Raw genomic sequence first — 14,101 nt, 5'->3', positions numbered from 1 at the left:
TCCTATTATAAGCTCCAAAACCACGTTTTTCTCTTTCTTCTCTCTCTTCTTTACATTTCTTTTTGTGATTATTTGATTGTCACCCTCCTCCATGAGATTGTAAGCATCATGAGAGCAAGAACTGTCTATTCTTGCTATTTTATCTCTAGTGCTTATTTCTACTACCCGCATGTAGTATTTGAAGAATTGAATAAATTAATTTGTTGGCTTATGTTTGCCAGGCACTGAGCTAAATGCTTTACATATATAATTTCATTGAATTTTCACAACAGACTTAGAAGGTTACTACCTTTCTATTATTAGCTCCATTTTAGAAATGAGAAAACCAGGGTCTAGAGATACTCGGTAATTTTCCCAAGTCTGGAAAAATGAAAACTGAAGTCCTCTACAGTAAAACCATAAGCCCATCACTTGTGGATAGCTTTGCACATGTGTGTATTAACTAATGTGACATTGAGCACATGAGCAGGAAGAAGTCTCTGAATCACGAATTGACCATTTGTGTCTCTTGAGCAAACCTGAAAATCCTGAAATATTTAAGAGTCAACAACAGAATCCCACGGTTGTTAGGTCAGGTTACTTAAACAGAAGAAAAAAAGTAGGCTGGACCTGAATTGTACTTGTTCAGTGAGCCTAATGGTTCCACTGACCAGTGAGGCATAATACCTTTGCACAGTACAACACCGACTGTGACTGGCCTGGGGGAATAGATCTCAGAGCAGTCAAAAAACTTATCAAGCCAAAATGAATGAATTGATTCTCATTTCACCAAAAAGAAAACAACTTACCTCACTCATGTCGACTGTTCTTGTTCATGCAGAAGCCTCTGCTGAGCTCTTGTAAGTAGCGCAACGACTTTGAGCAGTTTATCCAAAGGTGCTTATGAATTTTTTTCCTTCTCCACCCACACTGTCTGGTCCACTCCTTTTGAAAACAGAGGCATGATGGCACAGCCACTCTTTATGGTTCTTGTCGCAGGAGTAATATCCCAAAGGTTGAGGCAAATTTTATGTTGGTTGATCACGAATATACTTGGAAGAGCTTCATCTTCATTTCTGGACGTTGCATTAAGGATTTTTAAATTATCATTATCATCTTTTACGAAATTATTTTCATCATGACTACTGAATTCTCAATAGACCTGAGAGGCTGTTGGGTATGTAATCTTTAGGTTATGATCGAGAAAGTCTTTAGAAATCCCACTAGCTTTTCAGGCAGGACTTTGAGAAGTAGAAACAATTCGTTGATCTCAATAATATTGTCTCAGATCTGCAACTCAGGCTGGAGCATCCCAAAACTGGGCTTGTTCACTATATTTAAAATATATTAGATTTTGGACACTATCTCAAACCAATTCAGAAGAGTTTGGCAATTCATTATTTTTTAGTAGAACATTTACCTGGCAGGGTAACCTACCTTGTTTATGTTTACTAAGAGAACTTCTTCCTAGTGGGTGAATCTACATAGGAAGCCAAATTAAAGATCAAATGGTTGAACGAGCATATAATTAGGAATTAGATGTTATTAAGAAGTGTCTGATTTACTCATTTCCCTGCTTAAAAAAGTCGTTCAGTCTTTCCATCACTTTCAGGATAAAAACCAAACTCTTTATTGAAGTTTCCCCATTCTTTCTTTACAAATCTCACCTCGAGCAGTCCGAGAGTCGAAACACACCAAACTTAAAATGGCCTTTTTTTTTTTTTTTTTTTTTAAGATTTTCTTTATTTGACAGAGAGAGACACAGTGAGAGAGGGAACACAAGCAGGGGGAGTAGGAAAGGGAGGAGCAGGCTTCCCGCTGAGCAGGGAGCCCCACCTGGAGCTCGATCCCAGGACCCTGGGACCATGACCTGAGCGGAAGGCAGACGTCCAACAACTGAGCCACCCAGGCACCCCAAAATGGCCTTACTTTTAGGATAAATATCCTTTTATTTTGGCCAAATTCCCATTTTCATCTATGTTCCCTAGCAATTCAACTTTTAAAACCAGCAATAGTCATTTTATCCTCCATGTTTCCACAGCAATTTTACATATCTCTATCAACACTTAACCATTATAATTATTAATTTACATATTCCTCTCCCTCACTGAAAGGTGAGTTTCTTGGGGATTGGGACAATCTTACCTATCTACTAAATCCTGATGTTCAGTACAGAGCAGAAACTCAAAAAAATGTCTTTAAAGTGCTTGTTGGCTATGTCCACTAAACTAGATAGTAAATTGGCTATCTCCATTCCTCAGTAATTTCAGAATATTCTGTCTTATAAAATAAACATTCCTCTTTACATTCTATTAGACCAGTGGTTCTCTCAGGGTTTTGAATTTTGTGAGTTAGTAAAAATAACTTCTTAAAAACATTTTAGGCAACAATGAAGAAAAGAACATTAAAAATAAAGCTACAGTCCATTAACATCATAATTTCAAAATATATCTTAAGTCTAAACCATGAGAAAGGATATAATTTAAAATAATAATCTTTTAAATTGAACAAATATAACTTTATGAAAATTTTTCTAGTTTTTTTTTTTCATTTCACTATCAACTGGTGAAAAATAGATCAGTGTCCTCCCCAAAATAATTCTGAAATACTATGTACCCTTTTATACATTTTTAAGGTAGCATCTGAGATATTTTCATTGTAAGTTCAAATTGTTGTAATGAATGTCATTTCTGGCATGTTATAAATATTGACAATACAAAATAAAATATCTTAGAAAATCCATCCAATGGAATCTATATACCATAATTATTTAATACCCACCATTATTCATTTAAAAATATATGAACAGTTGAAATATTTATATTATTCCTTTTTACTTCCATTCCACTTCCAGAGTTTTATAATATGACATTTATACTCAGAAGTCCATTATCAATTGAAATTTAATTTCAAAAATTTCTGGACCTTATATGTCCTAAAAATATCCTGAAATGAGCTACCATTATAATTACTAGTGCATATTTGGTCAAAGCAACATAAATATATTGATATTAAGCATGATATAAACATTTATTGAAAATACATTTCTTAATTAGCTAAGTTTCTTCAACTAATTAATGTGGTCAGAATTTGTTTGCTAGGCTGAGAAAGGGTTCATCATACATTTTATTCCTTTTTTTCTTCTTTTGAAGACGTGCTGAGACTATTTGTTCATGAAAAATTATGAATGATGGGAATAGAAGGAGTTTGTTTTAGCTACGTCACAAAATTCTTTAAACTCCTTCCAAGTTATGTGCAAAAAACCCTTAGTGATCTATTGTTGAAAATTATTTTTAATGATTAACTGACACTTTGGTTAAGTCCTTCTTCAGTTTCGTTGAAAGGAAAAGCTGAAAACCATCTGCAAAAGTATAGCTACCAAGTAATTAGGGACATTTTACTTCTGTCTCTGGTGCCCCTTTTCCATCCTGGGGCAATGTTAACACAGTTAAGATTAGGAGTGGGTGAAAGGTGTGCCTCTTTTTGGTGATGGGGAAAAAAGTAAGATTGGGCAAGGGGAGGCGGGTTCTTTAGCAGCTCAGTTTTGGAAAAACAGGGCTTATGGAAGTTGAAAACCTAACCACTAATTCTCTTAAAAACTATCTATGTGTTGCTCACACGTCTCTTAGAAATTCCTGGTATACCTCCAGAGCTGAGTATACCCCAGTTTGAAGAGCACTGGGCTAGACCTGAAAGTATACAAATTCCATTAGCTTTAGTTTCAAAGTGTGATATTTTCTTTTTTAAGATTTTATTTATTTATTTGAGAGAGCACAAGCAGGGGGAGGGGCAGAAGGAGAGGGAGAAGCAGACTCCCCACTGAGCAGGGAGCCTGACGCTGGGGCTTGATCCCAGAACTCTGGGATCATGACCTGAGCAGAAGGCAGCCGCTTAACCAACTGAGCCACCCAGGCTCCCCCAAAGTGTGGTATTTTCTGACTTTAACATTAACTCCAGATTCTGGGGGCAGTTAACTTATTCGGAATTTAAGCCCCCTATGAAATTATTGCATGAAGTTGTGTAGAAAGCCTGGGTGGCTCAGTCCTTGAGCTCCTGCCTTGGCTCAGACCCTGGGATCGAGCCCTGCATCGGGCTCCCTGCTCCGTGGGAAGCCTGCTTCTCCCTCTCCCACCCCCCTGCTTGTGTTCCCTCTCTCTCTGTGTCTCTCTCTGTCAAATAAATAAAATAAATTCTTAAAAAAAAAAAAAAAAAGAAGGCCCTGCTTTAGGACATTTCTTCATAGCACTATACCTTTATGGCCCTGACATCTTTCTCCCTTCCCTGTTTTCTCACATGGTCCTTCTGAAGGTAACTGGTTTGCATTTGTAAACTTAGGAAAGAGGATTAGCATGAACTTTGTGGCTACTGATCAGAGCCTAGTTAATCAACCTATCAGGAAAATCAATTTGTGAACTAAACAGTATCTGTAAACTAAATATTTGAGATGCATCTCCTATAAAAATTGATAATGTATATGTGGTTTTAGTAACTGAGTCTTTTTTTTTTTTTTTAAGATTATTTATTTATTTGACAGAGAGATAGAGCGAGAGCACAAGTAGGCAGAGAGGCAGGCAGAGGGAGAGGGAGAAGCAGGCTCCCTGCTGAGCAGGGAGCCAGATATGGGGCCCAATCCCACCTGGGATCATGACCTGAGCCAAAGGCAGGCGCTTAACCCACTGAGCCACTCAGGCATTCCAGTAACTGAGTTTTCAATAAAAATAAATATTAAACCTCTACCCCTACTTCATTGTTCTCATTCTTTACAGCCAATATAAAAAATTCATATTGTAAAAATAATTTATTTTTGTACAACTCACATATACGAAGAAGTCATTTTATTTTTTACTTCATCTTTCTCAGAGAATAGTGAGCTAACTCCTATTTGTGAGTAATTAAAACGCAGAGATAAAAAAAAAAAATAAAAAAAAAAATAAAAAAATAAAAAAAAATAAAAAAAATAAAATAAAATAAAAAAAAAAACGCAGAGAAACCGCAACCACAAAATGGTTAGCTATCATTAAATTCTGAATTTTCAAATATTTTTTAAATGCTACTCACCTAATTTTTAATTTTTTTTAAATTTTAAGTAGGCTCCACACTCAACATGGGGCTTGAACTCACAACCCTGATATCAAGAGTCACATACTCTACTGAATAAGCCAGTCAAAGCAACCCTGAATTTTCAAATATTTTTAATTAAAACCATAACTTCACAGGGACGCCTGGGTGGCTCAGTTGGTCAAGCGTCTGCCTTCAGCTCAGGTCATGATCCCAGGGGCCTGGGATCGAGTCCCGCATTGGGATCCTTGCTCAGCAGGGAGCCTGCTTCTCCCTCTGCCTGCTGGAGGCTCCCCGTTTGTGCCCTCTGACAAATAAATAAATAAAATCTTTAAAAATAAATAAATAAAACCATAACTTCACAGTTAAGAAACATTTCATTTGTGTGTATTTTTAATGACGTAGTATAGAAGTTGTAATTGGAATTATTTTTATTCACTAGCTTTAGTTCTTAAAAACTTCAAAACAATCTTCCTACAACTGTACACTTTATAGAAATGCCTTACATTGTATAACATGCAAATATTATCAATAGTTAACACCTGTGGTATTTCTGCTCTACTAGTTTATTCTGCTCTGATCAATTTATTCTGATCTATGTTTTAGTCTTTTGTTGACGTCCAAGATTGTGTATACCTAGTGTTTGCAAATTTGTGCATTCATATATTGATTCATTTGACCAATCCTTACTGATTGTCTGTGATGTCACAGTCACTGTTTCTAGATGATGGAAATACAATATTGAGCAAAGCCAGAAATACTCCTTGCCCTCATGGAGTTTTGGTTTATTGAGGGAGCATGCAATAATCAAATAATTACACATGTTTAAAAACTGCAATTATGACAAGTACTGTGAAGGAGAACTAAAAAATGCTAGGAAAATCTGCAACAGGATATTTGAATATTGGTGGGTGTGGGTGGTTAGGAAAAGCTGCCCTGAGGAAGTGATCTAAGGATGACTGTGAATTAATTAGGAGAAAGGAGGGAAAAACATTTCTGACTGGAAACTGCCTGCACAAAGGCCAGGCAGGTAGGTATCAAAGGAAACATGAAGGAAAGAAAAAGGCTAGCTTCAGGACGAGTGTCAGCAGCAGGGGGAACCAGGCATGAGATGGAGCTAGAGTATGAAAGTCAGCCAGACCTTGCTGGACTCTACAGGCCAGTGTTTAGAAAGTGTTTTGATATGTAGACCAACAGAAAATAATTGAGACCTTTGTAGGGTTTTAAGCATGAGTGTGGGTGGGGTGATAGGATCAGATCTGCATTCTGAAAAGATTACTGGCTTCCCTGTAGGAATGGATTAGAGGGCAGGGCGAGAATGTATGGTGTACTGAGATAGATGCTTCTCTGAACATTTGCATGTAAACTTGAGACTTTGAAACTTCAGGTTTTAAAGAGATTGGGATTTTCTAAGAAAAGAAACACTGGTTTTTGTCTTTTAAATCTTTTATGTTTATTTTTTAGGGGCAAGGCAAAATGGGTTCACAGTGTGTGGAGAAAAAGAAGAATGAGTAGTACTCCTTCCCAGAAGTCCTGGGAAAAAGCACGTCATTGATTATCAAAGTTAACTTTTTCTCCCAAAATGAAAATAGCTTTATTGATTTTTTGGGATTCTATACCCAATATAAATTATATTCTCAATACACAGCAGTACAGAAAATGTGTCAAGAAATTTTTTTCAAAACTGAAATTCAACTACTGAGAGAATTATCGTCCCCATTCTGTGACTATCCTTTTAAACTACTTTCCATGCTAGTATTCACATATGAAGTTATGTATATATTCTAGGGACCATTGCTATCAATAAACATTAATGGTTGAATTGATTATTCCTATTATATATGTTAATTATTGCTTTTTTTAACTCAACACTAAGCCCTGGACTCATAAAATGCCACATCAACCTTTTTAATGGTTGGTCAATAATTCATTATAAGCATGTACCATAATGTATGTAAATAACCCCATACTGATGAAAGCTCAAGTTTTTTAGGCTTATACACAGTGCTACAATTAATGTCCTTGCACAGACATCTTTTTTTTTTTTTTTAAGATTTTATTTATTTATTTGACAGAGAAAGACACAGCGAGAGAGGGAACACAAACGGGGAGTGGGAGAGGGAGAAGCAGACTCCCCGCTGAGCAGGGAGCCCGATGCGGGGCTCGATCCCAGGACTCCGGGATCATGACCTGAGCCGAAGGCAGTCGCTTAACCAACTGAGCCACCAGGCACCCCTTGCACAGACATCTTAATATACCTGTCTAGGATAAATTTCTAGAAAGGAAATTGCTGGGAAAAAAGATACATATATATATATTTCTATTTTGATACATACAGCCAAACAGCCTACCTGATAAGTTATTCTACATTCCCAATTATATTTACTTTACTACACCTCTGATGGATTAAAAAATCACTTATCCACTGGTGTTTTTTTCCCCCCCACTGGTGTTTTTTATGCACACTGCTGATTACTAGCCAAGTCTGCATACCTTCTGATATGTTCACTAGTCATTTGTATTCCTTCTTATATAGTTTTCTACGTCTTTTGCACATTTTTTTCTTCTACTAGATATGTGTTTGACCTATTGATTTACAAGAGCTCTTTGTATATTAGTGATATTAAGCCTTTGTCACATATAGCCAATTTCTTTTTCCTAGTACACCTAAAAAAAAAAAAAAAACTTTATTATGTCTCTGAAAAATTTTTGTTTTAAAAACTTTTGTTTTCAGGCGCCTGGGTGGCTCAGTCCTTAAGCGTCTGCCTTTGGTTCAGGTCATGATCCCAGGGTTCTGGGATCGAGCCCCGCATCAGGCTTCTTGCTCGGCGGGAAGCCTGCTTCTCCCTCTCCCACTCCCCTGCTTGTTTCCCTCTCTCGCTGTCTCTCTGTCAAATAAATAAAATCTTAAAAAAGAAAAACTTTTGTTTTATAATTTTATATAGGCAATTCTGTTAGAGCTTTTTCTTTAAAGCTCTTGTTTATATGTTCTACTTAGAACTAGGTCTTTCATGGCCCAATATTATAAAAATACTTCCCTAACTGGGGGCGCCTGGGTGGCTCAGTTTAAGTGTCTGCCTTTGGCTCAGGGCTCAGATCATGATCCCAGGGTCCTGGGATCAAGTCCCAAGTCGTATAGGGCTCCCTGCTCAGCGGAAAGCCTGCTTCTCCCTCTTCCACTCCCCCTGCTTGTGTTCCCTCTCCCTGTGTCTGTCAAATAAATAAAATCTTTAAAAGAAAACCAAAAAACACTTCCCTAATTGTATTTTCTTTTGGTACTTTTCACACTTTTGAGAGCATTTCTGGAGGGCAATCAAATGATACTAATGACTTTATGAAAATGTTTATTCCTCTTGCAAGAAATTCCCCTTTTAGGATTTATCCAAAAGAAATAATAGATACAAGGTTTTAGTTTCAAGAATATTCACTAAAGAATTGTTTATAATGACCAAAAAAACTGTAAACAATGATAAATCCAACAATAGAAGACCAGTTAAATAAATTAAGGTATATCCATAGCCATTAAAATGACACTAAAAATATTTACTCATATTAAAACATATTAATAACTAGAAACGCAAATATGCTAAGATCCAGTTCATAAACACCAAAAAACCATTTTAGCTAGGCACAGAAAAAGATGACTATATTTACACAATAGTGGTTAGTTTTGTTACCAGAAAAAATGAGTGATCTTTTTTGTTTTTTTCTCCTATGAGCATGTTTAAAGTATGAAAAAAGTTTAAAATTGAGTGTAGCCTATAATTATGCAGATATAGTGTATCATGTGTGTTTTAGTAGGGAAGGATGCCTTAGACTAGAGACTGTCTTCAACCTTACAAATGTAACTTCTGCCTCATCCAATAATCTTGAGCAAGTTGGTTAACCCTTTTGTACTTGAGTTTCCTCATCTGTTAAATGAGGATAATAATACCTACCTTGATTTAATTTAAAGGCAGTGTGCAAACTGTAATTCACTGTAAGCTACATAGAAAATGGTGTTAATACTAATAATATTATTTATATTTGATGAATATGGAGATACGTATACACCTGTGAAACCATCACCACTATCTATGCTATGAACATATCCATCACCTTCAAAAGTTTTCTACTGCTGGGGCGCCTGCGTAGCTCAGTCGTTAAGCGTCTGCCTTCAGCTCGGGTCATGATCCCAGGGTCCTGGGATCGAGCCACTCATTGGGCTCCCTGCTCCACGGGAAGCCTGCTTCTCCCTCTCCCACTCCCCCTGCTTGTGTTCCCTCTCTCTCTGTGTCTCTCTCTGTCAAATAAATAAATTAAAAAAAAAAAAGTTTTCTACTGCCTACTTTGTTATTACCTTTTTGTGAAGGACACTTAAGACCTACATTCTTAGCAAACTTTTATACAGTACAGTATTGTTAAATATAAGCATGATGCTATACAATAGATGTCTAAGACTATTCACCTTGCATAGCTGAAACTTTGTACCCTTTGACTAACACCTCTCATTTCCACCCCCACCCCAACGCCTGGCAACCATTACTCCACTTTCTGCTTCTAAGAGTTTGAATACCTCATAAAAGTAGTATCATGCAGTATTTTTCCTTCTGTGTCTGGCTTATTTCACTTACCATAATGTCCTCCAGTTTTATCCATGTTGTTGCAAATGGCAAGATTACCTTCTTTTTTTAGGACAGAATAATATTCCATTGTATATATATGATTATTTTTTTAACGTAAATTCAGTGGAAACATTAGTTCAGTACTTTAAAAAATAATGCCTTTGACTTAGTAAGGAAAGAAAAAAGAAGAAACAGAAGAAAAAATTGCCTAGCAAAACACATTGCAAGGAAAGATAAATTATTCAACAAACATTTCCTAACTCCTACTATGTGCCAAGCTGGGATTGGGGTAGGGGATTATAAGAGTGAATAACACACAGTTACCATTCTCAGGTACTTCATTCTGGTGGATGACACGCGTCAATCCCACAGACAGAATCATAGGCCATTGACCCTAGAAACTAAAGAGGCAAAGTGTCCCTACCAAGGCAGTAAAGGACAGTCACATTTGGCTAACAAAGATCAGCTGACCAAGGTATAGGATCTCTGCCTCACAGCAGTTCTAGTAGGCCAGTATCAAGGTAACCTATAGCACTTTTACATAGCCTAAAGTGAAATTAGGGGATAAATTGGTTGGGGAATACCCATTCTTTTTTTTTTTTTTTTTTTTAAAGATTTTATTTATTTATTTGACAGAGAGAGACACAGCGAGAGCAGGAACACAAGCAGGGGGAGTGGGAGAGGGAGAAGCAGGCCTCCCGCAGAGCAGGGAGCCCGATGTGGGACTCGATCCCAGGATCCTGGGATCATGACCTGAGCCGAAGGCAGACGCTTAACGACTGAGCCACCCAGGCACCCCATGGGGAATGCCCCATTCTTGAGGGGTTCCCCTGGTAAGCATAAGGGGGAATCCCCTTAAATATGGTAGAACCCCCAACAGCAAATGTAGGGGCTAAGGGGAGAACAGATCCCTGCTTGCTAGCAGGAGACTGGAAGGGGTGGGGGAATTCTTAAAAACTCCATTTACAGAACAGGAGATCCCCTTCTGTTACTCAAAGTCCCCTCGTAGGGCTGTTTTGAGACATTTTTGAGTACTATCTTCTACTTTGCTTCTGATTCCATCTACCTTAGGATTCAGAGAAAGACAACTGAATATATATTTATACAGAATAAATGATAAAAATATAAATACATACACACACCACACAGTCACACTATTTGGTTGTTGGAAGTTCAGTAGTCCTAGATTTAAGTCATTTATTTGTACCATTTGAATCTAGTATTCATTCCTAATTAATCCATGTTTAAACATAATTCCAGACAGAAAACAAGGTGAATTTTACAAAATATAAGGTAAGATATATGTCTGAGAAAAACACAGTCCTGACACAATTCACACCATTAAGTATTCAAACACTTCTGGTGACTCTGGTGCTACCAGAAAGCAAAAATAATAATACTAGCATAAACTTACATAGTGCCTATTAGGTATTAGACATATAAGATGAAAAGAAGCAAAGATACACATTTAACAGTTTGGGAATGAAAACAATTCGTAAAGTTGAAATAAAAATTAAGTCCATTTTCACTTACCATTACTTTAATCCTAGATAAGCAATTAACTTCAGTAATTCTTCTTTTTATGGGGGTGGCAGTGGTGGTTAAAATACAATAAATAATGCATTTGTTTGCAAAGTGCCTGGAATTGAAAAAATGCATTAAGGACAAAGTACAGTATTATTATAACATTCTTCTATATATCACATGGAAGCACATATTATATGTGCCCAAGCAGGCAGAATCCTTTCTTCTCCAAGGTACAAATTAGGTCAGTATCATGATTCTACTGTCTTAGATTTCCCAACAATTAAAACAAAGCAGGACACAAAGAAGAAGAAAAAAAAAAAAACCCACAAACCATACCAAGTGAGGATCTTTATCAGAATTTCAAGCTGTTGATCATTGGTAGGCAGATGACAATATGATTATTACTGGAAAAATAACTCAAAGCCAAAGCCTTTTTGTGGCAGGTTATCAGCATCATTCTTTACATTAAAATCATATTTTGTCTATAAGATACAACTAACACTTTTTGTTTGATATATAATACTGTTTATTTCTACAGACACTAAAATTATAGTGAATTAAGTGGAAGTTGCTTTGTATAATACAATCAACAGTATATATGAGTCTCGATGTGCATGCATGTGTTTATCCATTGAAAAATATTAATACTAATGGTATTTTATAATGTCTGAGAAAATCTGTTTTTTAAAGTTAACAGAAACATACCATATTCCATACTCCACATTACATATTCAAAGGTATAATATTTTTCTTATTTTAAAAATAGAAATTTCAAGAGAACAGAATCATAAAACTAGAGGGCCTAAAAGCTGTAATACATGTTCTTTATTAAACATATATAATTTTCCATTAATACATAATGCAGACAATTAAAGCCTCTAACAATAATCTGTAAGTGTAAAGAGTTTGTGCATATTTCCAATTTTTTCTATGCACATCCTAACGTGTTTAATGTAAAAAGTGTACCCTGCCATATAAATGTCCTTTTTCCCTTTTTCAAGAGTTTATCTTGAATATATTTCATATTAGTTTGTGATTAAACTTTTAATATTAATAAATTTCTTTAAAGTTAAAAAGCCTCGCCATAGTTTGAGAGGATCATTTTTTTTAATTTTTAATTTTTTTTTAAGATTTTATTTATTTATTTGAGAGAGAGAGAATGAGAGACAGAGAGCACGAGAGGGAAGAGGGTCAGAGGGAGAAGCAGACCCCCTGCTGAGCAGGGAGCCCGATGCGGGACTCGATCCCGGGACTCCAGGATCATGACCTGAGCCGAAGGCAGTCGCTTAACCAACTGAGCCACCCAGGCGCCCGAGAAGATCTTTTTTAAACCTGAAATAGGTTTGAATAAAAAATAAGATTTATTTCACATTTTAAAATAGTAAAACGAGTCTAAACACTTTAAAATTTAGCTTATTTAAAATTTCAAGAATAGGAGTATAAGGGCTCTAAGTTGGAAAACTCGACCAAGATTATGAGTTTCATTTCTAGCTCAATCTGTTCCTCTAATCATTCTAAATTCCATATGCAATGTAAACAATTAAAAAATAAATCTTAATAACTAATTCTTGTCTTTAGATACACAATCCTTGGAGTCGCACACAACGTCCGTATAAGCAGACTCCTCCCCGCTCCTGGGGAAAACCCTGCCTAATATTTATAACGTTATGACATACTGTAATACTCACAAGGTGGTTGTAGAAGTATAAACACGACTGGAGTTATCTGATTGGCTGGTGGTGATGTAACACCCATGTCAATACTTCCCAGTGAACGCACGTGTTCGACCTTTTATTTAAATTTCCATTTCATCACAGCAATAAGACACTCGGGGCGGTGCATTTTCTGTGAAATGATTATTGCCTTGGGCCTGAGGTGCTGCCTGGCACACACAATGCTGCAGACGAGGAGGTGTCGGTGGTTGTAACCTCCTTGTGTGAAAGGCACCGCCTGGTCCAGTCTTTGTGAAGGAACAAAATAAGTTCACTTCCTTGGGCACCGCCACCCACCCCTAGCAAATGACAAGGCTGGAGCGCAGCAGCCCCCACCGCACAGTTATTTCCAAAGTCCCAGGTGAACTCGTGGCGAGAGGAGGAAAATGTGCGTCCCGGGCGCGGGTAGGTGCGTGCGGGCAGCGGGGAGGCGGCCAGACCCTGACACTCGCCAGCTGTTTGTCCTCCGCGTAGCCCGGCCCCGGCCGCACACGCCCGCCCCCTCCTCGAGACCCCCAGCCAGCCGCTCGGCCTTTTGTCCCCCGCCCCTCGGCCGACTTCCTTCCCCCCCGGCCGCACCCCCGCCCCCAGGCCGGAGGCGCGGCCCAGCCCCTTTCCCGGTCCCCTGGCGCCCCCACCCCACCCCGGCCCAGCCCCAAGCCCAGCCCCCCTCCCCCAGCCCGGCCCCCACCCTTTCCCCCTCCAGCGGTTACTGCTACCCCGGTGCATTGTGGGCGCACGGTCCGTTGTTCATTTGCCATTCGACCTCCGCCAGGGCCTGGTCGGACGGAAACGCTCCGCCGGCTTTATTGTCGGTTCGTTATGTGGCGGAGCCCAGCAGCTTAACGTGCCTCTCGCCTTCAGCGCCTGGGAAGTCGGCGGCGGCGTCGGGACTCCTCGGCGCACCGGAGGAAGGATATCTGTTTGGAGGGTCGGTGTGTGCGCGCGGCTTTAAAGAGGGGGCAGCGGAGGGTCTCCCCGCACTCCGCTTCTCAACTTCGAAGGCCCCACGCGCCCCGGCTCGCTGCTCACCTCTCCGCCGCCCGCCCCCTTCTCCGCGCGGGACGCTGTCCGGAGCACAGCGGGGCGGGGGTGGAGGACGAGGAGGCGGCCGGAGGCGGCGGCCCGGCGGGCGGCGGTGGACGCGTGAGGCAGCCCCGGCAGCGAGCGCGAGCCCGGCGGCCGGGCGGGAGGGCGAGGCCGAGCCCCGCGAGACCGGAA

At 39.0% G+C, this 14,101-nt stretch overlaps 1 protein-coding gene and 1 long non-coding RNA gene across 4 annotated transcripts in view; one reads left to right on the top strand and one right to left on the bottom strand.

The window, feature by feature from the left end:
- Window positions 1–14,097, bottom strand: part of LOC123858951 (uncharacterized) — a 95,608-nt gene extending 81,511 nt beyond the window's left edge. Inside the window, exons 1-3 of one of the 3 annotated variants that reach the window (XR_010410630.1) lie at window positions 13,600–14,097; window positions 11,175–13,128; window positions 789–1,055 (exon numbers count right to left, since the gene is read on the bottom strand). This is a non-coding gene — a long non-coding RNA (uncharacterized LOC123858951). Of the gene's footprint in view, window positions 1–788; window positions 1,056–11,174 lie in introns of all 3 variants that reach the window. The other 2 variants (XR_010410629.1, XR_006794308.3) reach the window with 2 other exon arrangements.
- The window catches only part of ZBTB10 (zinc finger and BTB domain containing 10), a 34,783-nt gene continuing 33,868 nt past the window's right edge, over window positions 13,187–14,101 (top strand). The window contains exon 1 of the mRNA XM_045896330.3: window positions 13,187–13,285. Within this exon, the coding sequence (XP_045752286.1) occupies window positions 13,187–13,285 (99 nt within the window). The remainder of the gene's footprint in view (window positions 13,286–14,101) is intronic.

Source organism: Mirounga angustirostris, unplaced genomic scaffold, assembly GCF_029215605.1.
Source record: "Mirounga angustirostris isolate CCGP_5_RB_7025 unplaced genomic scaffold, mMirAng1.0.hap1 SCAF_4, whole genome shotgun sequence".
Classification (NCBI taxonomy): domain Eukaryota; kingdom Metazoa; phylum Chordata; class Mammalia; order Carnivora; family Phocidae; genus Mirounga; species Mirounga angustirostris.
The sequence above is the reverse complement of the archived record's forward strand: the minus strand, read 5'-3'. Positions and strand labels throughout refer to the sequence as shown.